General features: G+C 43.4%; 1 protein-coding gene across 1 annotated transcript; it reads left to right on the top strand.

Annotated features, from left to right (window-relative positions):
• Window positions 1-930: 930 nt before the first annotated feature.
• On the top strand, window positions 931-26023 carry yap1 (Yes1 associated transcriptional regulator). Its single transcript, XM_040129953.1, has 8 exons — window positions 931-1454; window positions 2745-2980; window positions 13000-13118; window positions 13747-13860; window positions 20558-20727; window positions 22844-22971; window positions 24088-24200; window positions 25162-26023. Exons 1-8 carry the CDS (start codon window positions 1254-1256, stop codon window positions 25395-25397), a joined length of 1317 nt encoding a protein of 438 aa, XP_039985887.1. The 5' UTR covers window positions 931-1253; the 3' UTR covers window positions 25398-26023.
• Window positions 26024-27098: the final 1075 nt, after the last annotated feature.

Raw genomic sequence — 27098 nt, 5'->3', positions numbered from 1 at the left:
TCAGTTGAACTTTTGATGTTGTTTCCACACACAGATTTTCCAACTGAATGTGCATTTCGGTGGATCTAAAAAAATGAGGATAGTATATCCGTAAAAAAAAAAAATATATGAAACTTGCATGTTATTGTATGTTTTATATGTTCTTCACACCCTGGCACCTCTACATTTTGTGCTGCAAATGAGCCATAATCCGGTGTTCTCCCAAGTGGGCTACACGGATCCGCAGGGGTCCTTGTACTATTTGAGGGGTTGCCAAAACAATAAGGAATAGTTCAATTCCGCAGTTGTTGCCCCGATTATCTAAGTGATGTTGTAAGAATGACTGTCCAGCTGCTCCATGGATTATTAAATCACCAATAACAGGAGTCCCCCGTGCTATATGGAGACCCTTTAAAACCCCTGCAAGTGGAGGTGAGGGGGATTTTTACATGAAAAAGTTGACATCTATCTTATCAAGTGTGAGTCTTTTGGGTTCATATCTATTTAAATTAGGTTCTTTTTTCTAATGTAAAGCGGGTCGACTACGGTTTAAATATGTTGGGAGGCTCGCGTACCTTCTCGGGCCCCTGGGCTACACTGACTGTACCTTTAAAGACTCTTGTCCCAATTAAAGCCAAGCCCCGCCTCCGGAGCAGACATCCCATGAGTCATAAAGTTTGATGTCCTGCCCGAAGTTTAGACCCGACTGCAGCAAAACTTTTTTTTTTTTTTCTAGAAAGTGAGCTGCAGAGATTTGTCCTCCGGACCATGATTTTTTTTTCTCCTTCTTCTTGTGCGAATAATCAATAACACCTTCAACCTGGCCGAAACACAGAAATAGTAGGATTCCTCCAGCCAAGCGTTTGTTGTGTTTTTTTTTTTTTTTTTTTTGTGGCTGCGTCTGCCGTTTTTTTTTTTTTTTTTTTTGGAAAAGTTGGGGCCGGACGACAACATAGATTCCAGTGTGGAGTATATGCGCTTTGTTACATTCACAAGTATGCCAGCAAGAAACGACAGGGAAACGCTGTCTTTCACTGCAGATTTCGACAGCTAACACACTTTGGAAGACGACAAGAGTGCTCGACTGTTGAACTTTAGAATGACTCGGGATAACTTTTACTGAGAGTCGTCGAGATTTCCAGATTTCCTCCTGCGTTAACGAAAAAAAAAAAAAAAAAAAAAAAAAAAAGTTTGGGATTGGCTCAAACTTCGTTCTGCGACTTTCTGAACGCGACGTTTTCCTACACGTAAAGTTCGCCGACCGTTTCGGGACAATGGATCCGAGCCAGCATAACCCTCCTGCCGGACACCAAATCGTCCATGTACGGGGCGACTCCGAGACCGACCTGGAGGCGCTTTTCAACGCCGTGATGAACCCGAAGAGCACTATCGTGCCCCCTTCCGTGCCTATGAGGATGAGGAAGCTGCCAGACTCCTTCTTCAAACCCCCTGAACCAAAGTCCCATTCCAGACAAGTAAGACCGCCCTGTCTTTCCTCTGCCCCTTCCCAGAAATCACGATTAAAGCTGAGGCCCGTCCCGTGGGCGCTCAGGCCTACAGTATGTGACCGGCACAGTCACTTAAAAGTGACTTTATCCCACTTTGTAGTCCTTTTCATCCTTTTGAATAGCACCGCTGTGACTTGAGCGGACATTTGTACTTGCATCCCAAATGTAGGATACAGTCTTTCTTTTTTTCCCCTAAGGCTTACACTCCTCTCCAACGCCTCTCATTACGGTTTATTCGAGTCAAACTTCCCATCAACTTGCTGTTAGATTGTCAAAATCGCTGAGGGGGAAAAAATCGTGTCCCTTGGGGCCTGCGCGTAAAAGCCGAGGAGCGACCGGAATATCCGCGAAGCCGCTTGTTTGGCCCAGAAGGTTGGAGAATATGATCAGACTTAAGGTTACTTGTCAGACTGGCTCAACCTACACAGGATAAGTGAACTTAAAACGTACGCGTCAATCTTTTTGTTAGATTCGTATTTATAGAAGGGTAGTAGTCATGTGGAAATAATCAACTGGCGTTTCTGAAATAAGAGTTTTTGTAATCGATATGTTTTGCAATCAAGAAATCATAGGATGGTTGAATTCGTCCTATTTACCCCCTGCCCCCCCCCCCCACACGCCCCGTTCCCCCACAACTGTTGCTTGTGGTCTCCCTGGAGTTTTGTCATCAGTGCGCATGTGTTGTTGTTGTGCAGCGAGTCTGCGCTCTCCTCTGTCCCACACACAGGCCTCGGATCACCCCTCCCCAGACCTAAACAACACTCAAACATGCCTGCACATGCACACGAATGGAACGTCTTAACATACATGTGAAGTGATTTCTCACAGTCGCTGACTGAAATGTTAAATCTGTGTAATGTACGTAGACTTTTGAGTCCACAAAAGTCACTAAATCTTTATGGTGTGTGTCCTGAAGCTCTTTGAATCCCTACAATTCTCTGTGATCTGGCCTCAAATTCACCATAGTATTTTTCCATTAAGAAATTAAAATATTTATTTTGGTATTCTTTTATAAATACTTACACTACTTTAGTTGTGTCAGTTGTATAATTAAGGCAACCGTTTATTTCAGTATAGCTATCTTCCCTTCTAACCAGAGGGAACTGAACAAACTTAGATTTTAGACAAACGTATATCTCATCATAACGATACAAGATGAAACTTGGTCAAATTCAGTGGTCCCCGAGGGGAAATCGCATTATTACAAAACTGCTACAGGACCCCGTTCATTTTGCCTCTCTTCCAACCCCAACACAGGCGAGCACTGATGCTGGGAGCGGCGGAGCGCTCACCCCCCACCATGTCCGCGCACACTCGTCCCCAGCTTCCCTACAGTTGGGAGCTGTTTCTGGTGGCTCCCTGTCTGGCCTGGCCTCAGCAGGTGCTTCCCCTCAACATCTCCGTCAGTCCTCTTACGAGATTCCTGATGATGTGCCCCTTCCCCCGGGGTGGGAGATGGCCAAGACCGCCTCCGGCCAGAGATACTTCCTCAAGTAAGTATGCTGCTGACAAATGTCAACACTGTTTTGTGTGTTATATGGCCCTTGAAAACCTGGAGAGTTTGCAAATTAGAAGAGTGTGGTTTTTGAAAATTGAATGAGTGGCTTTTAAAGTAGATGAAAAGTTTTGTTAATTTATACCACATAGAGTCATCAGTGTGCCTCAGCCCTCTGGACTTGCCCAACTGTCAACACTTTGCATCCTGATGAAGGCAATGTAATCAAAATGGTGGTTAAAAGAGAAACTGCATTAACATTAATTATTTATTTTTTTTACCTGACAATATCAAAAGTAAGAAAATTAGGCATCTGTGATGTCCAAAGTTAATCACCCAACTGTCGTATCCCCTTAATGGAAAAGTTGTGTCTCTTAATTTTACCGAACAAGACCACGTTCGTAATTAGAAAGGTCTTGATTTTCGTGTGAGAGTGGGGAAACCTTCAAAACCTGGTGTCAAGAGGAGTCAGTGCAATATGTCCACTCAGTGAAGTAGCTGTATTCAAAGGGGTAAGGACCTACTTAAGCCAAAAAAAGGGTCATTAAAATGCAGTCCCTAACAATAAAAATAATCCTTGAGTATTGTCGAAAGGTTAATTACATGTAACCTAACTGATCGGTGTGCAACTTACGAAGAATTACAGGCACAGCTGAACAACCCATTTCACAATTTGTAGGCAAGAAGGGAAAAATTTGAGGTTCCAGCGATGGCTGAGACAACTCCAAGTTCCCAGAGAAGGGGTCCTGAGCCTGGACTCTCGTGCTACAGCCCTTTTCAGTGTTTATTACGCCGGCAGTGATTTGCAAATCTGCTACAGTGCGCGACGGTGGCTGGTGCGCTCAATAGTTAAATTGTGGGTTATGAAATTTGGTGGCCGCTGCAAACAAGAGTAGTCTTTTGAGGAACTGCTGCTGTATGTGGTGTTCCTTTACGTGGTCTCAGATTTCAGTAGAAAACAATGGACCACTGTAGCTGCCCCAGACAGCAAAGGACAGACAGCTCTGCAAAACTCATCTGCTACCCAGCAGAACGCTTCAGCGTTAATGATCTTAAGTCGACTTTTCAAATAGTAAGTAGCAGGTATACCAAAGCCCTTGAGTCCCGTCACAGAGTTTATCAGTACCTTTTTTGGGAGGTAAGGGTTTTCTTATTATTCTTTAGTACTTTCATTGGTATTTATTTGTATTTTAATGCATTCATTCTCCGTAGTTCTGTGAAAAGATGGATTGAATTATTCATAAAAGTGACGTCCTTGTCAGCGGTTTATGTTAATATAATCTGTGCATTGTGAAATGTCCCAAAGTTTATGAAATAGTCAGCTGCTCATGTTTAGAGACGACTTGACATTGAAAGTCGTCTTCCTTACGCCTCTTAAAGACAAAATGTTGTCAGTTCTAGGAAATATTATTCCCTGACACAAAGTCTGAACAAACATGATAGCCTCAAATTTACTTGGATCAAAAAAGAGCTTTCAGTACCAGATGTTTTAAGATTTCACATCTGGAGAACATCTGGCCTGTTTTGAGGAGGCTCTTCTAAAATTGTACAAAAGGACTGGAGGGGGGGGGGGGGGATAGGAGAGAGAAAACACTATCCTTTAGACTCTCACAGGATTACTGCAGTTGTTGAGAAACTGACTGATCTAATGCCCTTCTAGACAATGAAGCAATTTTGTAAACTAAATTAAAGTTTAGTTCGGAAAACCCAAACTTGTATAACTTCTAGTTCAAATGATTGTTGCACTACTTACTTTTGTTGCTGTTCGTAAGAATATGTCAGTTATTTTCTAACTTTGAAACAATTTTTTTTCCTCCTTGTTATATAACAATTGGGAAATTGTCAAAGTTGAATTGAGTTTATTCTACTGCTTTTACACTGAAAACAATACAGGAAAGCAGAGAGCCGGTCGCTATGATTGATTTACCGATTGACTGGTTAACAGTGCAAGACACCAGAGCTACACTTGCAGCGGTGAGACAAGACTTGATACCAAGCAACAGTAACAGAGTCACAAAACCCTAAACTGTGATTTTAAAAAAACAAAAAACTTTTTATACAGCTTGTTAGAGGAGGCAAACTGCTAAAAGGTGCCTTCATAAAATACAACTCAAATCTTTTATACCCACCTAACTAGAAGAAATCTACAGAGACCGGGAGCATTATACTAAAGCATACACACTAGTCCTTAAATCACTGATAAAGGCACAATAAACATAAAATAAGACAATATATTCACATTTGGGTTTGTACCACATGTCAACAGACTAGGTTTCTTGTTACAAAAAGAGCAATTTATTCTAATGCCTGAATATTAAACTCCTGCCTGTTTTTGAAATAATAAGTAGAAAACTAGTCCTAGAAAAAAAATATTCCAGATTTTAGTCGGTCAAATGTGTCTACGAGCAACTTTCTGCTAACAAGCAAAACTGATGTTAACTCGGGGAATTGAAAACACAGCTGAGTAACAGTAAAGAACCGTTTCAACTTTTGTACATGTCGTAAAACTAGAGTAAGTAGTACAGAGTGTTTGTGTTCAAGTAAGGAAAACTTGACGCGACATCTTCCATACACCCCACATCAAAGTGCAGATATTTGATCTGGAATAAAGACAGCCTCGGCAGAGCTGCTGGAAAAGACACTCCCCTATTTATAAACAGGGGTTGTCTGACCGAGACATGTTGCAGGAGGACTGAAGCAGAGCAAGAGAGAGTGTGTGTGTGTGTGGGTGGGTGGACGGACGGACGGACGGACGGACGGGTGGGGGTGGGGAGCTGGTCACCGGCTAACCTCACTGAGCAGAGAGCAGGGGCTCACATTACACTCCGTTGATCACTGTTGTCCTGAGAGATATATCAACTCAGGGTGAAAGTTTTTTTTGTTTTTTTTTTTGTTTTTTAAAGCATCTGTTTCTCCTTCCTGCTCTGTTCTTTGCTGCCACACTATAGGATTATACAGTAGGGAACGATTGGCCTCTCTGAGTCACAGCAGCTATGCGGATGCCGATGGCCCACTCCCTTTAAAAACCAGGCTCCGTTTTGGAATGAATGGAGCTGTGGCGCTGTGATGGTGCCTCTTTTGTGTCCGTGGAGTTAAATGGCAGCCATGTGGAGATGACTAGAAGAGAGGCCAAGAGAAACTCCGGCCCTCCCTTTGTCCTAGCAGTGAAACAGTGATCTTTATTCAGACCACAGGCCTGTTGAGACTCATGTGAGCCTTCCAAAAATAGACAAATGGCTGACATGCAGTTTGAAGATGGCGGGGAGAGAGGGCAGTGGCTTTCTTGAGAGCTTTACCATGTTCCTCACACCTGAAATGTTCGGTGCTTGTCATGCAAGGAGTTTGGCGTAAATTGTAATCAGTGATACTAAGTGATTGACCAAGTGCAAGTGTAACAGGACAGACAGCTTCAGTTTGGCCTGATTTTTTTTTTTTCTTTTGAACAGTGATTAATTCTGAATTAATTAGTGGATCATTTAATTATTCAGTCCCCAGAAAATTACATTACCAACAAATCTGATAATATATATATATATAGATTTACTGCTGTTCTCAGTTTCAACTGTTTGCTGGACGGATGTCACCGCAGGCTTAGGCTGAGGCATGCTGTGTTAAAATGTTAATCAACAACAAACAAAACAAAAATAAATAAATAGTTAATGAAAATAAGTGATAGCTGTAGCCCTAATGGAAATAGGAGTCAGATATGAGCAGTCTCCTGCAAAATATATCTCCATTTTGTTTTGGCTATTACATAAAAAACAAAACCCTTAAGCTTGGAGAAGACTGGGAGAATGTCAACAAAGTCTGTTGACCTTTCCTCCTCTTTCTTCCAGCAGTTTGCTGTGGCCTTTGATTTATGACAGCAGGGGCAGAGAGGTTGGATCACCTTGCTCGGTGCTGGGATGGGGGAAGGGCCGGTCTCGAGGGCTGGGTCATAAACTAATGAAGGTTTCTAATTTAGACACACCGGCGGACTAGGAGGGGTAATCACTGTTTCCGGGCGCTTATTAAATGCAGCTTTGAATGAGCTTTTAGTCCGTGGGAAGTCGGCCCTAAGCAGAGGAAAGCTTTGGGGGAGCAGCTATTGTCTTCCCCTCAGGGGCAGGTAGAGCAATGCGTTGATGGACGCTTTTGTCTTTTCTCAGTTGGATTTTAAACTGTTCTGATGAGCCTGGCATCCCACAACGTGAATGGCTGACTTGTGTCTTTCAATATTTAACTTAACAGTAGTCGTAAATTATTAAATTGCTCACTGTGACCAGCTTTGATAAATCCTTGCCTGTGAATCTCCCTTTCCTGTGTTTTTTTACACCATATAGCTACATGGTCCTGGGCAACCGGGAACACTAAACGGACTGATAACTGTTCTAGCTTCAGTGCTTCAGTGTACACTATCTACAGTTTCCTGAACATCTGTTGCACCGAATAGAAGTCAAGGCCCCCTGTTTGAGCAGGGAAGATCAAAGCGTTTGCTTGGACCATATGCTGTTATTGTTTACAGTCTGTTATCTGTGTAGGGCTGATTTGGACATTAAGATTATGTTGAGATTTTCAGCAGAAAATTGTTTTATATATTTATACACACACACACACACACACACATATATACATGCTGATAGTAATATTTAGCTGAGTCCCTTTAAACACTGCAAGACTGGGACTGCATGGCAATTTCCGTGTGGTTATCGATATTGAGTAAAATGACTGAATGTTTTTTTTTTTTTTTTTCATACATAAATACCCACCCAAAGCATATTTAAATACTTCAATGCCCACACCCCACAGACACAAAAGCAGATGTGTAGCAGCTAATGGTGAACATCATAATGCCTCAATATTTTCTGCCAATTGTTACCTAATTCACTTCAACTCTGCGTAAAGTTTGAAGTGATAAATACTCAAATGGGATTTCAAACTAAGCTGTTATGAACAGACGCCATTCGGTCAGTCACAAATGGCGCAGGGGAAGACCAGGCTGTGAGCCTGCGTGAAGCACTCATTTGGGGCAACTTTGTGTTTGACAAACTTTTGGTTTATTGACCACACACAGACAAGACCCTTCCTGTTCAACCGGGGCCTGTCAGCTCGGTACACAAATGGGACTGTGAGAAAGTCAGACTAATGTTTACCAAAGTCTTGATGTAACACCTCTGTTCCAGACATCAATGCCTCCACTGTCACTGAGGGCATCACCACAGAGATGTTGTATCTGAGAGGTGGACCCTATCAGGTGGGATTTCGAGTTCCCAAAAGTACTCAAACTCAAATGAATAGTGGTTGAATAACAAAATTAATAGTTTTCAGTCGCAGCATGCATACATTTGAACTATTTTTACTATTAAAATGTATGTAATTACCCATTAATGACAAGTGGGATATTGCAAGGGAGTCTACTAATTTATTTAATTGGGTTCTTAAGTAGTGCGGTAATGTAGTTAGCCACAGTTTTTGCTTTTAAAAAATGTAAACGCCTGTGTGAATTGACTGATTAATCTCACACAGCAATTAATTAGTCTTGGAAAATAATACACAGTTGTAAAACTGAACCTTTCCGAGCTACAATCAGTGCTGGTACTCTGTGAATTAGTTGCTTCGTTAGGAAGCACGGTGATACAAACACTCCTTCAGAGGCAAACTTAAAGCCACAATAGGGTCACAGAGGTCGCCCCAATAATCTCTCTTGATGATGGCCTGCTGATAGAGAGGCAGCCAGGCATCCCCAGTCAACTAGAGTGGAGATGGTCATCCTCATCTTAGAGGCCTGATTACATCTGGCCTCCCTCAGTGCACCCTTTAGTCATCGGCTTCAACCGCCTTCCAAGCATATACTCCCTGGGTGGAGCCCCTGTGGCCTGAGGATCCCATTTTTAACATTTGACAACTCAGCTGTGGGGTGTTTCATCATTGCTGCACTCCCCGTAGCCTCCCTCCCCTGTTACACACCAGTGAAACGCAGCTTTTGACATCTGGCTTTGACGAAGAGAGACAATTTCAGCGGAATAAACAGTCAAGCTGGTCTCGAATCTAGCTTTGATATGCTGTTTTGGCAGGTAACAGAGCTTATTTGGAGACATTTAAACCGCAGAGCTGACTTATTTTTGGTTAGAACATTCTCCTTAAAGCCAGATGTAAACGCTACAGTTTTCATGGGTGTAAACAGGCAATCTGTGTGTTAGGAAGTTTGTCATACTACTGTAATCAGATGAAGTCTGTGAAACAACAAGTGCTGTATTCATACTTCTTCACTGGGATCTCTTTAAGCATGTTGAACCTCTGTTAAGTTACTCTTTGAAGCTGAATTCAGCAAAAACTTTTAATTCGGTGCAGTCTTTTAAATATACATTTATCTACCAATAGGAGAGAAGTTCTATCTTAAGTGATCTTAGTGTTAGAAAAAGAAACACAAGTCAATGGGGATGAGCTTATGTGTGATAGGCACTGAACAGAAAAGTTGTTGCATTTGAGCAAAGTCCAGTTTAGCCTTTATGCGAAAGGTCCCCCTTCCCCTTCCACAGCAAGACACATTATAAATAACGCTGGCTCAATAAACACCAGCTTGATAATTGGGCCATCAGTCAAGGAGATGTCAAGAGCCTGGGTGGATCAAGAGTCCTAGTCGGTGCTCTGCTGAGCCACAAGCGACCAAGATGACAGCTTGAGCAAAAAAATTAGCAAGTAAGGAACCACAACACAGTCGACCGACATGATAATGGGTCATGCTGGAACCACAGTGCTCTCCTTTGCCGCAGTACCTGGCCATTTTCGGAAAGTTCCCCCCGAAGAAGATAATGATGGCTTACATTTTCTCTTTGGTGGTTCACAACAGAATACCAAGCATCACATTGAGCCCATGTCCACAATAGTGCACATACAGTGCATTGTTTGTTTGTTTTTTTCATTGTTTTATTCTATCATCCACAATACCCAACCTTTATTTGGAGATGCTGTCTAAAGTTATTGAATTTAGAAAAAAAATTAATGAAAAGTTGTGAACAAAAAGTGCTTTGAAAACGATGGAAACCGCTTGACAGAAACGATACAAAGCTGCTGTCTCATCTGTGAAGGTTTGGAAGATGGCTGTGTGTTTGTAGTTTGATCCTTCATGAAGATTAGCAGCATCGGGTAGTCTGATTTCAATCCGTTACAAATTATTCTAATAGTGATAAGTTTTAATGGCAGCAGTTAAACTATCACTCCTGGAGCATAATCCAGCTCCCCGCTCTCAGTCCACGTGCTCAGTATGTAACCCACACGAATTCAAGCTGATCACAGCCTTAGTTCTTTGTGGTGTCTCAAAAGATAGGTACTTTGAAGCACCATCTTAACGTTTTGGCAAGTCAGACTGGACAACAACCCAAAGTGCGGTTGGAAAACCCTGAACATGTAAACATTGTTTTCAAATGCATATGCATTTGTGCGGATGAGGCCCGACTAACAGCCATTTTCCTCCGTGTCCACTGCCCTGCCCGAGGGACAGAGCTTGGGGGAGGGTGCGGTGGCTGTCATGCTGAGCTCGCTCTGGTGTCAGAGACATGTAAAGACAACACCGAGCAGTTGTGACTGTGGAGGTTGCAGATCATCAGCAATTCCTTACAGCAACTGGTGGCCTCCAGCCGTCCCAACAGTTGCCATGACATTGCTTTGTTTTATGTTTCGCCTACAGGAAGCGGTGTATAGCCCTGGCCATATAGGGTTCGGGGCAGGTCGAGTGAATGGATTATCGTTTAGTTTTAAAACCTGGTGATGAATTACTGTTTCTTGGTAACTCATTTACCACGTTTCTCAGTTCCCACATACGGCTTCTTTGAATACAGTGCAGTGCTGACTCAGAAGCGCTCTTACTGTGTGGGTTATATCACAGACTTTTGATTATCATCTCCTCTGTTTTGAACTGAAGCTCTGTTTACATCTGTTTTGATTGATTTTGAGCTACAAAAGTTAGCATCTCAAGCTAGTGTTTGATAGAAAATTCAATATTTGTACTTTCATCTGTGCTAAGCGAAGCACAGCTTAGTTTAGTGTGTGTGTGTGTGTGTGGGGGGGGATTTATAATCAGAGATCTTGGAGGCTTTGCGTTTGTATATTTCCACCCGTGTTTTCCAGTTGTAGAATATCTGTTCGGCATTGGTGTACCAGGATGTGCAGGCCTCTCATTTACGATAAACCCTCCCTTCCCTTATCCCAGTGCTCGTCTCCCAGTCTCCTCCCCTGTTCTCCCCTCCCCTCTATAATAAATGTCATAGTTTCCAAAGTGGGAAGAAGGCAGCGAAGGGGGCAGGGCAGGCACTTGGAGTGTAACAGGACCACAGCAACTCATGCAGCCAATGGAATTCAGAGGGATTGCTTCCGTAGATGTTTTTTTTCCTCTTTCACTCTTTTTTTTTTTTTTTCTTTTCTGTAGTTGTCTCGCCCCGCTCACTCTGACCCCTCTTTCTCAAGGGGCCCCTCCAGTCTGAGCAGTTCCAGCTATTTTGCTTGGTTTGTGGTGTTTGTGTGTGTGTGTGTGTGTGTGTGTGTGTGTGTGTGTGTGTGTGTGTGTGTGTGTGTGTGTGTGTGTGAGTGCGTGCGTGCGTGCGTGCGTGCGTGCGTGTGTGTGTGTGTGTGTGTGAGGGCTGGGGGAGGGTTCGGTAGGGGATTTGGCAGCTCCTTTGATCAGTAAAGCATAAACAAGAGGGGGCTTCAAAATGGGTTGCATTGTGTGGGGGGGAGGAGTGCTGAGTCAGGCCCTCTCGCTCTCTCTGGCCTGGGATAGAGAGCAGACAGGCAGGCTGGGATTACCGCAGAGGCCAAGAGAAACTCTGAATCTCTCACTTCACCCAGCTGTTCCAAAATCTGGGCTAATGGCGCTTTTGGATCAAATTAACAGAGAGTTTTAAAGAATGACAGTGGGTGGAAGAACATATCTAGAACACGATTCTTATAGGGTGCCATGGATAGATTGCCGAGGGGAACATTTAATAGCATTAAGAGCAAACTCTTTATTTTTGTCATGTGTACCGAAAGAATTCAGCCACTGCTACAATATAAATGTAAGAGTTGTGGTGTTGCATAAACGAGCTGCTGCAGTTCGGTGCCTATTTGTTTGAGATGAGGGGGGTCTCTTAAATGGGATGATTCAAAAAAACCAAAAAAAAAAAAAAGAACAAGTGAATAGTGGGGTTTTAGGTCGTAGCTCAGTCTGTGCCTTTGTCAAGCAGGTGAAAGCTTTGTAAATGTGGCGCCAGATTGTTAAAGCCCCTGACACTCCACAGTGTCCGAGCCGCTTCCAGGAAAAAGGACCCCCTGCGTTGAGCCCTGGGACTGACCCTCCCTCAATAGAGAGGGTCCTGCTCGGGAGAGGAGGGCTTCCTGTATTAGCTTTCCATCTTAATCAAGCAGCAAGTACCAACAAAGCACTAATTATCAATGCCTTCACAGAATGCAACACAATGCCCCCTCCCCCACTCCCCTCTCCCGTCCCGGCAAAGATGAGCCATAAAATAGATGGAGCGACATTGTTTGATGTTACAATAGTTGTTTTTAAACCAATCACAGCCTCCTAGACATTTTCAAGAAGAAGTTTTCAGGTGTTTGGTTTCATTTAGTTTTAGTTGCTGTCTACTCTTTGGTTTTGTCTTAATTATTTATTACTTTATTTTAAATCAAAACAAGGTGTTGTTTCTCCCCCTCTGATTACTGACGTACAATTCTAAGAGAATTATAAAAAAAAAAAAAAACCTAGACCGTTCCAAACAAAGAATGAAAGCCCTTGTGTTAATCTATATTGAACTGTGGGTTCAAACTGGGTCCAAACGGGCTCAGCTGAGTTTGGCTTCCTGTAACAGTCATCGTTTACAGAAAGTAAGATTTAGATTCACTGCTTCAATCAAAGAACTTGTTTAAACTGCTCTGAGTCATCAGTGCCTGCATCTGATCTTGCAGTTTCACATTGATAGTTTGATCTTACTACTACTTCGTGGTAGAAACACATTGATGTGAATTTTTTCTTACTTTGACTATCTTGTCTCCTTATAGCCACATTGATCAGACCACCACTTGGCAGGATCCTCGCAAAGCCCTACTCCAGATGAACCAGGCTGCCCCAGCCAGTTCTGTGCCAGTCCAACAACAGAACCTTATGAACCCGGCTAGTGGTATGTACATGTGGATTTAATTAACTGCAGTTTTACTACAGAGGCAGCACGTGACAAACGATATTCATCACACTTTGTGTTTTTATAGTTCTTACATGTCATTAGGACTCTGTGTACCTCAGTTCTGTCGATGCAGTTGGAATTCGCCCTAGGTGAGGTGAAACTGAGGTAGAACGTGACAGGTCCTGTCTGACATGTTTGGGAGCTCTGAAGTGTCTCTGTATTCTCAAATCGTCACTGTTGTGGCAACCTGTGTGTAAATCCGAGCCTCCAAGAGCACTGACGGTTTGCGAACAGGCTTGTTTTTTTTCAGTGACATACAATTTACAGTGACAAATGACAAAGATTTATTGCAGCCTCAAAGATGGAAAATAATGTGCTGATATTTGCCTTTGATATCTTTTTGCCCATGTATCCTGTTTACTTTTGTCCTAGCGTGTGCACATTAGCATATATATCTGATATTACTGCTTCTACTTAAAGAGTTTCTATAACTACAGTATGCTGTAAATTATGCCCAATGATGTATTACAGTTATGTAATGTTGATATATTTTGCTCGGAAAAATCTGAGCAGTGAGTGAACCACCAGCGTCTCTCCAACATTATTTTCACCTGGCATCCCTCAGGTCCTCTCCCTGAAGGCTGGGAACAAGCTATTACATCAGAGGGGGAAATTTACTACATCAACCACAAGAACAAGACCACATCCTGGCTGGACCCACGACTTGACCAACGCTATGGTGAGTTTGGAATCGACAGGGTTTTTTTTATTTGTTCAGCTCTTGAAGTAAAATGTATATGCAGTTTATTATCAGGTACCTCAAAGTCATAGCTACTTAAAATTATAATATTCATGTTTTACATGAAAAAGAACTTAAACAAAGGATTGATACCAGCAACTGTCTCTGCAGTAAAGAGTCTCTTGAACATTTGCTTTTTTTGACAGCAGTTTATTTTCCCCAGCAGAAAGCTCTACCCAATCCAAACAAAGGTATAACCTTGCAACTGTAGTAGTGAGTTCAATTCTTTATGATTCATAGTGCATTTCACACCACTACATTGTTTTGGAGTGACTACTTGTACCATTGGTTGTTGAAACCAGATTTCACCTAAACCCCACCCTCGAAATCTGCACCAAACCTTTTGTCAGCCATTTTAGTGTTGTAGCAACAGCTGAGTTGGCTATTAATCCCCCAGGCCAAGCTAAAGTTTGACAGTTAGCTTTCAGTGTGGGGTGGCCAGGGCTGGTGAATTAGTGACAGCACCACGTACATGTGTTGAGACTTCGTTGCGGCCATGGGAATGAGCTAATCCCACCCTGTGCCAAGAAGACTTCAAGAGATGAAGGTTCCTGCTTATGTCACTCTGACTCATTTACGCTTCAGGTGCCATCCCTTCATTAAAGCAGTGTTCCCCAGGGTAGCTCACCCCGGTTCACAAAGGCAACATGTGTGAACCAGCATGCAGCCTGTTATCCTGTTTAATTTTAGCGTTAATTTTTATCGAACCTTGGCACTTGAAGGGCAGTTTTTCTGTAAGCAATTGTGTGTCCTGCTCTGAAGGCAGGCAGGAAAGTTCAAAACAGAGTTGTAAGGGGAGTGGGGCAGCTGGGAAGAGATGTCGGCTCTGATAGGCAAAGCTCTTTGAAGATTTATAAGTCTTGAACACACAAAGCTGCTAGGCCCCTGAAAGCGAGTGAGAGGGGGAAAGAGACCATGTTAACTCATTATATGCCATCAAACATACACCGATCAGCAACTATGTATAAAAATGGCTGTAGTTGCTAAACGGGTAATGCAGTTGTTAAACCCCTTGAATTAAACCTGAAGTCTGCACTTCGATCAAATCTTGACGGCTTCGTTACAAACCCACTGTGGTGGTGTAAAAAGGCAAAATTACGAAATTTACGTCACTGTCCATTTCCTTGCCTTGAGAAGCTCTTGGTTTGCTTTCGCAGTATGTTTTGGGTCATTATCCATGATCACTTTACTGTGGAGCACCGTCCTATCAGGTTTGCGGCATTTTGCTGATTCCTGTACACTTCAGAATTCATCCTGCTACTTCTATCAACAGTCACATCATCAATAAACACCAGCTTCCCAGTTCCACTGGCAGCCATACATGCCCATGCCCAAGCACTGCCTCCACCATGTTTGACAGATAATGTGGTGTGCTTTGGATCATGTGCTGTTCCTTTCCTTATTCCATACTCTTCTCTTCCCATCATTCTGGTACAAGTTAATCTGGTTTTCATCTTTCCAAAGAATCTTGTTCCAGAACTGGGCAGGCTTTTTTAGATGACCTCTGGCAAACTCGAATCTGGTTTTTCTGTTCTTGAGTGCTACCAGGGGTTTGCATCTTGTGATATACCCTCTGTATTTACATTAATGACGACGTCTCTTGATTGTAGACTTTGACAATGATACGCCTACCTCCTCGAGACTGTTCCCGACCTGGCTAAATGTTGTGAGGGGGTTTTACTTCACCAGGCAAAGAATTTTGCGATCATCTACTATAGTTAAGTTCCGTGGTCTTCCAGGCCTTTTGGTGTTGCGGAGCTCGCCAGTGCATTCCTACTTTTTAAGAATGTACCAAATTGTTGATTTGGCCGCTCCTACAGTTTCTATTTGTCTTGTAGGTAACTTTTTTCGGCATAACGATGGCCTCATTCACTTGCATCAACACCTCTTTATGAGGTCCGCATATTGAGCTGTTCCCATGAACAGCTACCAAATCAACACTTGGAATCAACTCTAGACCTTTTATCTGCATAATTTGTCATGAAATAACAAGGGACCAGTCCACAACTGGCCATGAAACTGATAGTCAGTCAATTGTACAATTACTATTGAGCCCCTGAAAATGAGGTACTGTATAACAATGGCTTTAATTCCTAAACAGTTAATGCGACATTTTTATAGGAAATACATACATTAGATCAAAGTCTTTCATAATTCTAAGGGTTCATATTTTTACCTGTTCTTATGTTGCTCATGTGTTGTTGTTTATACTCCTTGATCATTCAGACTTTTAGAAAAAAATTCTCAGTGCTTGATATTTGACGTGTAGCTTGTGCTTGAAGAAAAACCTAATTGTATTCTTTTTAGTTATTTTTAATCATAAATGAAATGGGGGGGGGGGGCCCTCTGTATCAGAAACCTCTATACTGCTGCTATGTAGGTCTCCAATCATAAGCCAGCTGCTTTGATAATGGAGGCTAATTTGAGCTTTGAGAAGAAAAGCAGCAGAGTGCCTTTAACTGAGGGTTGTTGCCGGCTGGCTTTCCCCTGCGTGAGGCCCAGTGCAGGCACAGCCCCATCCTGCTGTAGCTCCAGACAGACTTGAATCTCTGCCAGGCCTCTTTATTCTGTGGTCCAACTCTTAATCTGTTCCAGACCTTTTCAGTCAAAGAACTCCAATGTGAGAGGGGAGGTGGGGGGCAGGGAGAGGCAAGGCGAAAGGGGAAGAAAGAAAAACCGAGGAACAGAGGGAAAATGCCGACTGGATATGCATGCATTCTCTTTAAGATCCAAGGAGGTGGTGAGCAGCGAACAAGCAATGAGTGCACTCTGGCTGAGTTCAAAAGGGGGCTGGCCCATGTGGATATGTTGTTTTCTGTACATACTACTCTGTAGGAACAGTAGGAAAAACATAATAGGGGGATACTCGTGTGCAGAAAAATACAGATTTCCCCTGGGAGTTTAATGTTTTGCTTTGATGCCTTAATGTATGCCGTTCGTCAAATAGATTGCCAACATTATCTGTAATGGGATGTTTTTCTGCCTTCTGCTGTCAGACTACTCCACCAGAAAAGTTAGCACCTTTTATTAATGAGGTAACCACCATGAAATACTCGGTGTGATGAGGTTGCGGTGAGCCAGTTTAAAGGGTCAATTCATATTTCACATACCCCTAGAGGCATCCATTCATACAGCATGGATAGCGTTGGTTTTAACTGATTTTTTTTTTTTGAGATTTCAACATCTCAGATTTCTGCAGCCAATCCAAAACATGGAGGTGAACTGACTTTTGTTTGGGGTGAAAAAGCACTGAAAAATTACATTCGGAAAAAGCCTGCAGCAACTTATTTCAATAACAATGTCCCATTTACTTTGGATAATCCACCGACCTTACTTTGAACAGTTTTTGTTGGAACTACTCATTACCAAAGAAAAAGTCACTATTACATTTTTTTGTAATTTTGATGAACTGACCCTTTAACATGGACACCTTCCAGATGATTTAAACAAGAGTTGGACGAATAAAAAACTCATCACATTACTAAATTTGTGTTTGAGCATTATCTATAAGCTTTTATTATGTAAAAAAAAAAAAAAAAAAAGACCATACTTTGTACTTAGAAAGGATCCGTTTAACACACTTTTAACCTTCTGTGTATTAAAATAATTCCCTGATAGGCTGCCCTACACTGTTGATATTGGCTGAGTGACTGAGTTTTTTCCATCTCCTTGCCATTCAGTGCCAGGTCAACAGACTGGCTTTACTCAGACCTTACTTGAGTACAAGATGATAAAACCGTGTTTGTATCCAGACTGTTTCTTCACTTATCATGACGCTAGAAACACAACACCTTCCCAAGGGGCCTTTTTTAAAACTTGTTAAATCGCCAGCAGACAAATATTTACCAAGCCTTCAAAGGTGCTTTGCCCTGGTCACATAGAGACCTTCCATACCTGGCACGCCCTCAACTCTACCTGCCCCAGGTGATCTTGTGGTGTAATACGCCTGCCAGTGTGATCGACTGATAAGGGCCTGTGTTGCCGGCTCGTTGTGTTGCAGGAGTGCGTGAAGAAGACAAAAGGCAGACGGCATTAACTTGTCTCTTATCTGCCTGGCCGACCAGCTATCACCGCCCGTATGTGTGGACTGGCCTCCTTTTAAGCTATCACTCTGGCCCTGAACTGAACCTGTCCTTCACTCCTATCTCACCCGCAGATGTAATTCTCTGCTTCGATATGCTCATTGTTGTGCATAGTTCCTCCTGTAACATTGGTTACTGTTAGCTGTTTGGTCTGTGAGGTAGTCCTTGACGCGGCGGTTCGGTCGAAACGCAGCTGTAAGACTGCATGCGTCAACACACGTTGTGTATCGGTGGATCTCTTTTTATAAGCCCCCCTGCACTTTTTGATGCACAGTGTTCTTCAAAACTCACAAAGAATTCCAAATTCCACTTATTTCGACTTGGATCTTATTTACATAGTTTTGGTCATCGAACTATCGGCTCTGATAACATTGCGTTCACCAGAGTGACGCTTAGATCTGGGAACATGGTGGCATCAATACAATAAATCAGCTGGGACAAGAAACATGAGCAGGCAGACTATCAGACAGGTTGTAAGCAAGCCAACATTTTATCCACATTATTGAAAGCGCTTCATTTGGAGATGAAACTGAACCCGAAATGTCATTTCTTGCCCTGTCAGATCTTCCTTCCTTCCTTTCGCGATGTTGTAAAGTGTTGTCATCGATAGAAACTATGGTCAAAACTATAAAAGTAAAGACCCAGATTGTTTGAATCCCCGATTTTTTACTTTAATGTGTGTCCTTGTGTATCGGTGGATCTCTCTCCACATGCGTCCCCTCAATTTTAATGCATGGTCTTGTTCAAAGCTCAGGCCTTAACAGATCTACAGCTGCTGACATGGCCCATGTGCAGCACTTCTGTTTTGAGAACAGCTAATGGTGCCCTGATGGTGGAGAGATCCAGCCACAAAAGGCCTCAGTATCTGCCAAAGATAAGAAGCAGAGAGAAGTGACACACTCTCCCATGGATTCAGTTGATGTGTGTGGGAGAGAGGAGGCTGCTCCGTGACTGTGTGTGTGTGTGTGTGTGTGTGTGTGTGTGTGTGTGTGTGTGTGTGTGTGCGTGTGCGTGTGTATGTGCTGGGGTGGGGTTGTTGGGGGAGGCAGCATGGACAGGGAGGGAGGGAGGACACGGAAGGCAGGGCAGGGTGGGGCCTCCAGAGCTTCCCAGGGAGAGCCCTGAGCCTCAGTTCATTCAGCCTGTGAGATAGTGTAAACAGTGATTGAATGGTGATGAGAAAGGTGCCGAGGTGGGCAGGACAGCACAGAGAGACACGGCCCCGCATGAAAATTGTGCCCTCGTCAAGGCTTTGTTTTGGTTGGTGCTTCAAGCGCATAAGCAAACAGCGCTCCTCATTGGTTCTATTAGTGTTACACCCCTCATGGTCCACCACATTTGCTTCTCTTTCTCTACTACAGTGATAAAACGTGTGACCTACTTTGCATGAATAGATTGCAGCATTTGCTGTGCTGCCTTATACTCATGTTTATTATACCCACCCCCACTAAAGTAAAGAATAGCAAAGATTTCACTGGGGAACAGCTGTGTTTTCAATACACACACAGTTGTTCTGATATTGTAAACATGCAGATAGCATGTTAATGCACAATGCAATTACATTTCTTGGGTGAAAGAGCTTTGAAGCTAAAGTTAAGAATTGTACAGAGTTTACAGAACCTGATGTACTGAGAGTCTATTTCACATTAATTTGTCTAATTTGCATACTGTGCTCACACTGCATTCATTAAATCAACTGAAGTGGACCCATCAGCCCAGGGTAAGGAGGCAGTCAGTCTTGAGGGATAATCTGCGATTTGTTTAGAAGGGAAAAAAACGCACAATGAAAGGATAAGTCATGCCTGATGCAATGTACAAAACTAACAAAGCCTGTCTTAGTCAGTGAGTGGGAGGAGATCAGGTCTTACAGGAATAGTGATTGTTTCAGACACTAGGTGGAAAACTTGTACTGGAACTTCCCTTGTCCTACACAACCTGCTGCACTGGCTCCACTCTTTTACAAGTTCACCATGTAGACAATACTTGTTGTCAGGCTTGTTGTCAGGCTTGTTGTTGTCAGGCTTGTTAAGCAGCGTTTAAATGCAGCCACGCATTAAGAGATGTAGTTGCAGAGACATTAGTGTAGTTATAGACTCCTGGAGATTCTATATGGATTATTTTTTTTACATCCAGTTATTGGAAACTTTGTTTAAACTGCATGTATCTCGTTAGCTGAAACACAGAACGGGGAAGCAAAAGACAAAGGTGCCCTGTCCCACTTAATTGAGACCCAGCAGATTCACCCTGTTTGCCCAAAAGAAACTTTCATGTCCGATTTGGAGATTGGGACACAAAAGGGAAAAAAAGGAAAATGCGAAAAATGTCTTATATATTCTGCACTAGCAGCAAGTGCTGTATTCGGACAAAGCTGCACCAATTTAAGATCATTGTCCTCTATAGTTCCTTTAATATAAAGTAGTAATAGACCATTTCTACAAAGTTTAAATTTGCCATTTAGAGCCTCAGTATGCAAAGTTTAAAATGAGCACTTGTGCCTGTGCACTTCATCTTACACTGACAGTAGTGACAGATTTGAACTCCTGTCTCTCTTGCAGCCCTGAACCAGCAGAGGATCCCCCAGAGTGCTCCAGTGAAGCAGGGAGGCCCGCTGCCTCCCAGCACCCACAGCGGCGTCATGGGAGGCAACAATCAGATGAGACTGCAGCAGATCGAGAAGGAAAGGCTGAGACTGAAGCAACAGGAGCTGCTTCGGCAGAGACCACAGGTCAGGAATGAGAGTTAAAGCATTTTTCCAAAAATATTCAGTGGGCCTTTTGGGAAATGCTGTGGCCTTATGGAGGAACAACTAACCTGTGTCAAAAAGGTCACAAGGTCAATCCTTTCTATATGTGTGGATCAGTCCACCGGTGTTGTAGCAAGACACTGGATACCTAATTGTTCAATTGTTAGATGAGGGCACCAGCAAACTGTTTATGTAGTCAAACCTAATATACATCTTCAATAGGCCTCAAACCATGAGTCATCATTCGTGCGTATAATGGTGGATTCTTCATTTTCTTTGATCTCTGTATTGTTACACCGACCTGCAGTGAAGTACCGTGAGTCATCCGTGGTAATTTTATCACTTCCTAACGGCGATGTGTCACAGCGCAGCGCACAAAGGGTGGTGCAGCCAAGTCCAGGAGTTTACTCAAGGCTGTGTCACAACACCGGGAACAGAGCTTTATGATTATGAATGACAGTGCCGGTGCCTTCTGCTAATGACGACGTTCACATGGGTTGTTTAAAGTTCACAGTGTAGGAAGTGACCTGAGTGTGTAGATGCACCGGCCTGTAGGGTGAGAAAGCTCAGTTTTACTGTCCTTGCTGAGAGTCCTCAGACCGTATGCACTGTACGCTTAAAAAACCTGGTTATTGTCGACTTTGTGAAACGTATGTGGTTTCCACAGTGAGTGGGGTTAAGAGAAACGTAGCGCGGATAGATTTCTGCTGGAGAATCCCCATTTCATAGCCATGTCAAAGCCTCAAAGGGGTTTCTAACTTTTTGACAAGGGCATAAGTGCATGACAAAGACTTCCTGCATGTACAAAAAGGTTTTAGAGTAGCTGGGTTACTTTAGTGCATGAATTCTCTTATTTCCTGTCTTCCTGCCTGATTTGTCCCAGTGTCTTGTGCACATGTAAATAGTGACGGATACAGAATTAATTAATTATGCAAGGAAAGCATTACAGTTCTAAAAAATGACACAGGAGCAACTCGGTTATCCAAACCTCAGACCTCCACACTTGCCAGTGAAACAAAGAGGGCAATGGAAAATGAAATACGTTCATATATACATCTAAAGAGCCCCTCTATCAGGCTAGATTCCATTGAACCCCAAAGTCCCTTAACATTTTGAGTACTCTATAGATGTTTGGGTTATGGAAGCCACAGTGTACTTTCAAATGTTGCAGAGCATTAATATAGGAGGAAATTGCGTAATTGTGCAGGCTCTATGCAGCTTGGAGGGAGTTCAACTTTGGGGCAAAACTCGCCACGCCCAGATGCACTCCACATGGCAGAACTGTGATGAAGAACAGGTAGCAATGTAAGCGACCCGCTGTTAGCGGTCGAGCGCTGGTGCCGCTCAGTCATGCGCAAAGAGAGGGCCGATAAAAATCATAAAGGTTTATAGTACACAATCCTCCTAAGCCTTCTTAATCAAAACCAGATTGTTTGTATGCGTGCATGGGATTCTGGGATAGATCGTGACAAGGATACACCTTCAGGCACTTTTGCCGGTAGATCTGAATTGAAAACGTAAAAGAGGAAAAAGCTAATTAAGGCCATTTATTCGTCTTTTTGCCTCAGAAGATTGTGTCCATATCTCCTCAACCACAACCAGTAAAAGCTACTAATAACCACTTAGAGTGTTTAGCAGCGATTTGAGAAAAACATCACATTTCATTGGCCGCCTCCTTGTTGTCATCTATGACCCTGTAAAATTTTAATGAGCTTTCAAAAACGGTGACACCGGTCAGGTCATTCCAGCTTCCTGTTCAAGGACTTGAAGGGAAGGAGGTGAAAAAAAAACCATCATGACTTCATATCCGCGGCCTTATCTGATACAGCGTGCGCAGAAAACAATTGTCTCCAACTGTGGTCGGCCCCCTCGTGTAATTTGACACTCTGTGTCGGGAGAGTGGAGTGTCGGCAGTCTTATGTGTAATTCCTCAATTTAACATGTTATGCGGCGACAGCAGGGCAGTGGGCGTGTGTGGCAGTTCTAAAATGTTTTTTATCCAGCTGTGACTGTGTATAATGAATTTCTGAGGTCTGGGGGTGGGGGGAGGGGCCGCTTATTGTGTTGCTCATCGGGTTTTGCGCTTTATCGTCCACAGGAGCTCGCTTTAAGGAATCAGCTGCCCACCAGTATGGATCAAGATGGCAGCACGAATCCCGTGTCCTCCCCTATGGCCCAAGATGCCCGGACCATGACCGCCAACAGCTCTGACCCATTCCTCAACAGGTTGGTTTCACGCGGGAAGCCGGGGATGGCCTTCTGTAGAGCAAACGGAGGAAAAATGTTTCCCCCCAGTGTCCAGCACAATCGCAGCCGAGGTGCACCGAGTGATGTCGGTGCACTCGGAGAGGGCTCCCATTCGGGTTCGGCTCATCAGACTTAATGTATCCTGTTTGAGGGAGTCTGCGCGCTCGGTTGTTTGAGTTTGCGCTCTGGTGAGAGCTCCCTGAGTTACACAAGTAGTAAAAACAGAGGGCCAGTCTCTGGGCTTAACCCTCTTCACATGGTAATGACTCATTCAGACCAGCAGCTCTATGCTGGAGTTCATTGCACAATAATGACCTCTGGTGTACAACTGCTGCAATGAAGACAATCAGGACCTAAATGGTTGTTTAACCCTGAAAAATGATATAAGACCATGCTTAATTCAAAGTGGAAATGCCACAACTTGAGTAATAAAGACACACAACCTGATGGACCCAAACTAGATCTGAAAGTGGCCGTGATTAGGAGGAGGCAGGAGCTTTTTCTCACTATCTGTGAATGCTCCGCGGCAGTCTGGGAAATAATTCCCAAATAATTCCTGGCAGTTCAAGCTCCAGTTTTTTTTTTTTTTTTTTTTTTTTCCTGTAAAGGGACGAAGTGAGGAAAGAGCTGAATAGTAAGCAGGCCATGAGAACATGTGGTCCAGTCAGTAGACAGGCCAACCTAATCTCCCCTCCTCCCCGTTGCCTCCACTCTTCTGCTCTCACAATGGCCTCATTCATCCTGCCTCTGCCATACTCTGCCTACATATTTTTCCTCTGCTAATTAGTATAGGCTTGTCAAATGTTCTCCCTCACTCCCTCTTTGTCTCTGTTGCCCCTCTCATCGTTGCTCTTTTTCGTATGTTCTGCAATAGGGGGGCGAAAAAGTGTAGCTCAGTTTCAGTGGTGTCACCGGGAATTACTCGCCATAGTCGTTCAAGTAGATATAACTGTTGAAAAATGTGTGTGTGCAGACGCGACCTGAGGGAATCGAGGCCGCTCTGTTACTTTTCAGCCTTCTGCGCTTTTAATAGCTGAGTGCGTCTGCGTGTTATGTGTGCGTTAGCCCAGATCTTCTCTACTTTTGTATTTTCAGCGGGACCTACCACTCCAGGGATGAGAGCACAGACAGCGGCTTGAGTATGAGCAGCTACAGCGTCCCGCGCACTCCGGATGACTTCCTCAACAGTGTGGATGAGATGGACACAGGTGAGGCCGGGGACAAAGCGAATATGATCGCTCAGTACACAGTGTGGTCCGGACTTTGACGTGTCTTTGCTTGGCTTTACTGTCGGAAGTTTCCGTAGTGAGTGCGCCGTTCTCTGCTGCTGATTGCTACCCAGTTTTACTGTACACCCAGTTGGCAGTTTATTAGGAACGCCCAGCTAAACCCAACGCAGTGGAAGACAACAGCCCTGTAATAAATCCTTCACGAACTGTTTTAGAGAGGTGTTGACTCAGCTGTGTAATCATTTTGGGGGATCCAGTTTGGGGTGCTGTTGAACTGTGTTGCGTCTTACAGAGAGGCGTTTCTGTCGTTTAGCCTTCCATCATTGATATAAATGGGGTGAACAGAACCAAAAGAAACACCTCCATAGAACACAGTACGAATCAGCAGCACATAGTTTTAGCTAGTTGTACTGGATAAACTCCCAACGTACCGTAATATAAAACTGCATCACTTCACGTCGGAAGATTAGGAAAGTGTCCCCAGATGGTTACCCACACCTCTAGCCCTGTTGTCAGTCCATGTAAATGCCAAAGGAGCCTGAATTAACCACTTTATTGCATAACACATTTCCAGCCATTCGCTAACAAGTTAAATCCGATAAAACCAAATTCTCCTTTTTACTTAGCTGAGTCGACTGTAGTAGTGTTGATGGTGGATTTTATTTGCATTGAACTACTGGAAATGAAAGTGACACATCCATTCCTTCCACCGTGTGGCTGCTGATGTAGCTCTCATAGTCCCCAAATCCCCTGCTCATAATTACGGCGAGAAGTCTGAGGTGACTGCCCCCCCCCCCCTTGGCTGCTCATATTATTGTCTGTACAAAAAGATATGAATGTGGTTAAATAATTTACTATTATGCACCGAGCTGACTGTGTCCTCAAAACATTCTCTGGCTCGCTCAGTCAAATAATCGAAATGTTTCTCTCCGCTCTTCAGGGGATCCGCTTCCACCGTCCATGGCAACACAGCCCAGTCGTTTCCCCGACTACCTGGACGCCATCCCGGGGACAGATGTGGACCTGGGCACCCTGGAGAGTGAGAGCATGGCGGTGGAGGGCGAGGAGCTGATGCCCAGTCTGCAGGAGGCTCTGAGCTCTGACATCCTCAACGACATGGAGTCTGTGCTGGCAGCTACCAAGATCGACAAGGAGAGCTTCCTCACATGGTTATAGAAGACCCGGGTGGGGTGCTCCTTACTCCTCCCCCCTACACTCTGAACTGCTGCCTGCTCTAATCTGTGAAGGATTCATAGATGCTTTTACAAGACATTTCAGCGAGCCTCTCTGGACTTCTGTCTCTGTCTCGGCGTGTAAGGCCAACCTCCCTTGAGGCAGTATTGTTCTGTTCTTTTCTTTTCACTGGTGTGTTATCTTTTTATTTTGTCTGTGTCTTCAAGGCTGGCCCATGAACAGACAATTACGCAAGGGTCCCCAAATCTTTCACAGGTCTGTCTTTGATTCGAGGGCATCTTTCCCTAGAGCAGGGAACGCTCCTTCCCCTGGTCTCCCCTCATAGCTGAGCCGGGCAGGTCAGTGTACTCTTCTGCACGGACTGCCCTCGTCAGTTATCGCCTGGAGCCTCTGGTGCCTCTTTTTCTTGCAATATAGCGTGAAGCAGCACTACTTAACTGTGTTTGGGACTATTGCATTTAGCTTAAGTAGCTTTATATTTGGCCCTGTAAGTTTTTCCTTTTTTTTGTTTGTATTCAACGAGCCTGAGAAACCAAAAATGATGTATTTGAAGCATAAAGAACAATACTGATTTGGAGTAAAGGTAATGTGAGGCCCAGTTGGGACATGTTGGCTTTGCTGGGGGGGTGGGGGGGGGTTGGGGGTGGGGGGCGGGTTGGGGGTGTTGGAGCCTGGGGACCGACTACATCGCTGCTTGGCTGTGCCAGCAAGTCTAAGTTAAACCTTTGATAGATCAAGTGCCTTTCAGTTGTATTTTTTGAGATGCGAGCACCACGAACAATTACTACGTTTCTGTAATGCAACAATAAGCATTAGGCTGTATCCATAAACATCAGCCACACTTTCCTCTAGCTAATGTTCAATAATCAGAATTGTATTTTTGTTTTATAAACACATTATAAGGGGGATTTAGGGATTTTTTTTTTTTTTTTAACCCTAACTTCTTTTTATCTCAGTCTTATCCAAGCCTAATTCTTGTTTCATTCTTTGTTTGATCTTTGTAGTATTCTTTTTTTTTTTTTAGGTTACTACATATGTATGGTAGCTTAGATCAAATGGCATTTTGCTTTTATTTTTAATTTCCTTCATAGATGAATTTATACATTTAACAGGGTCAACTGTTATCACAGCACCTCACTTCACCAAGATGAAGTCTGCCAGGACACAGATTGATTCAGTTTTGACATTTTTTAACCATCTAGCTGATTCATCTCTCGTCTCTGATTTACTATATACATATTAGTGTGATTGTTTATTTGTTGATCACATGCAGCTTTTATTATCTTTCCTAAACATTAACCAAAAAAGGCAGATCTCTTGGCTAAACAAACTATAGCTCTTTGATCAATTACACATTGTGACAATGTACAGTATAACAAGAGTTACGATATTGGAAACTGTCTTCCTAAAGAGGGAGCTGAACCCCTCTGGGCGATGCTGTGCCGTGTGTTGAAATGAGGGGTTTATAGACTACAGCTAGGACAAGTTTAAGCAGGTTTAAGAGTCATGTCGAGGCGTAATGTAGAAGGCCGGGGTTTGACTGACAGCGGTGAGCTACGTGGATTGTTTAAAAAAAAAAAAAAAAAATTTTTTTTTTTTTTTTTTTGTGTGTGGAATAAGTAAGAAACAATCAGTTGTTTTCTCAGTCAGGAATTGTTGTGGCAGATTCCAAAGATGTTTTTG

Source organism: Xiphias gladius, chromosome 7, assembly GCF_016859285.1.
Source record: "Xiphias gladius isolate SHS-SW01 ecotype Sanya breed wild chromosome 7, ASM1685928v1, whole genome shotgun sequence".
NCBI classification, from domain to species: domain Eukaryota; kingdom Metazoa; phylum Chordata; class Actinopteri; order Istiophoriformes; family Xiphiidae; genus Xiphias; species Xiphias gladius.
This window is presented reverse-complemented; position numbering and strand designations above follow the sequence as displayed.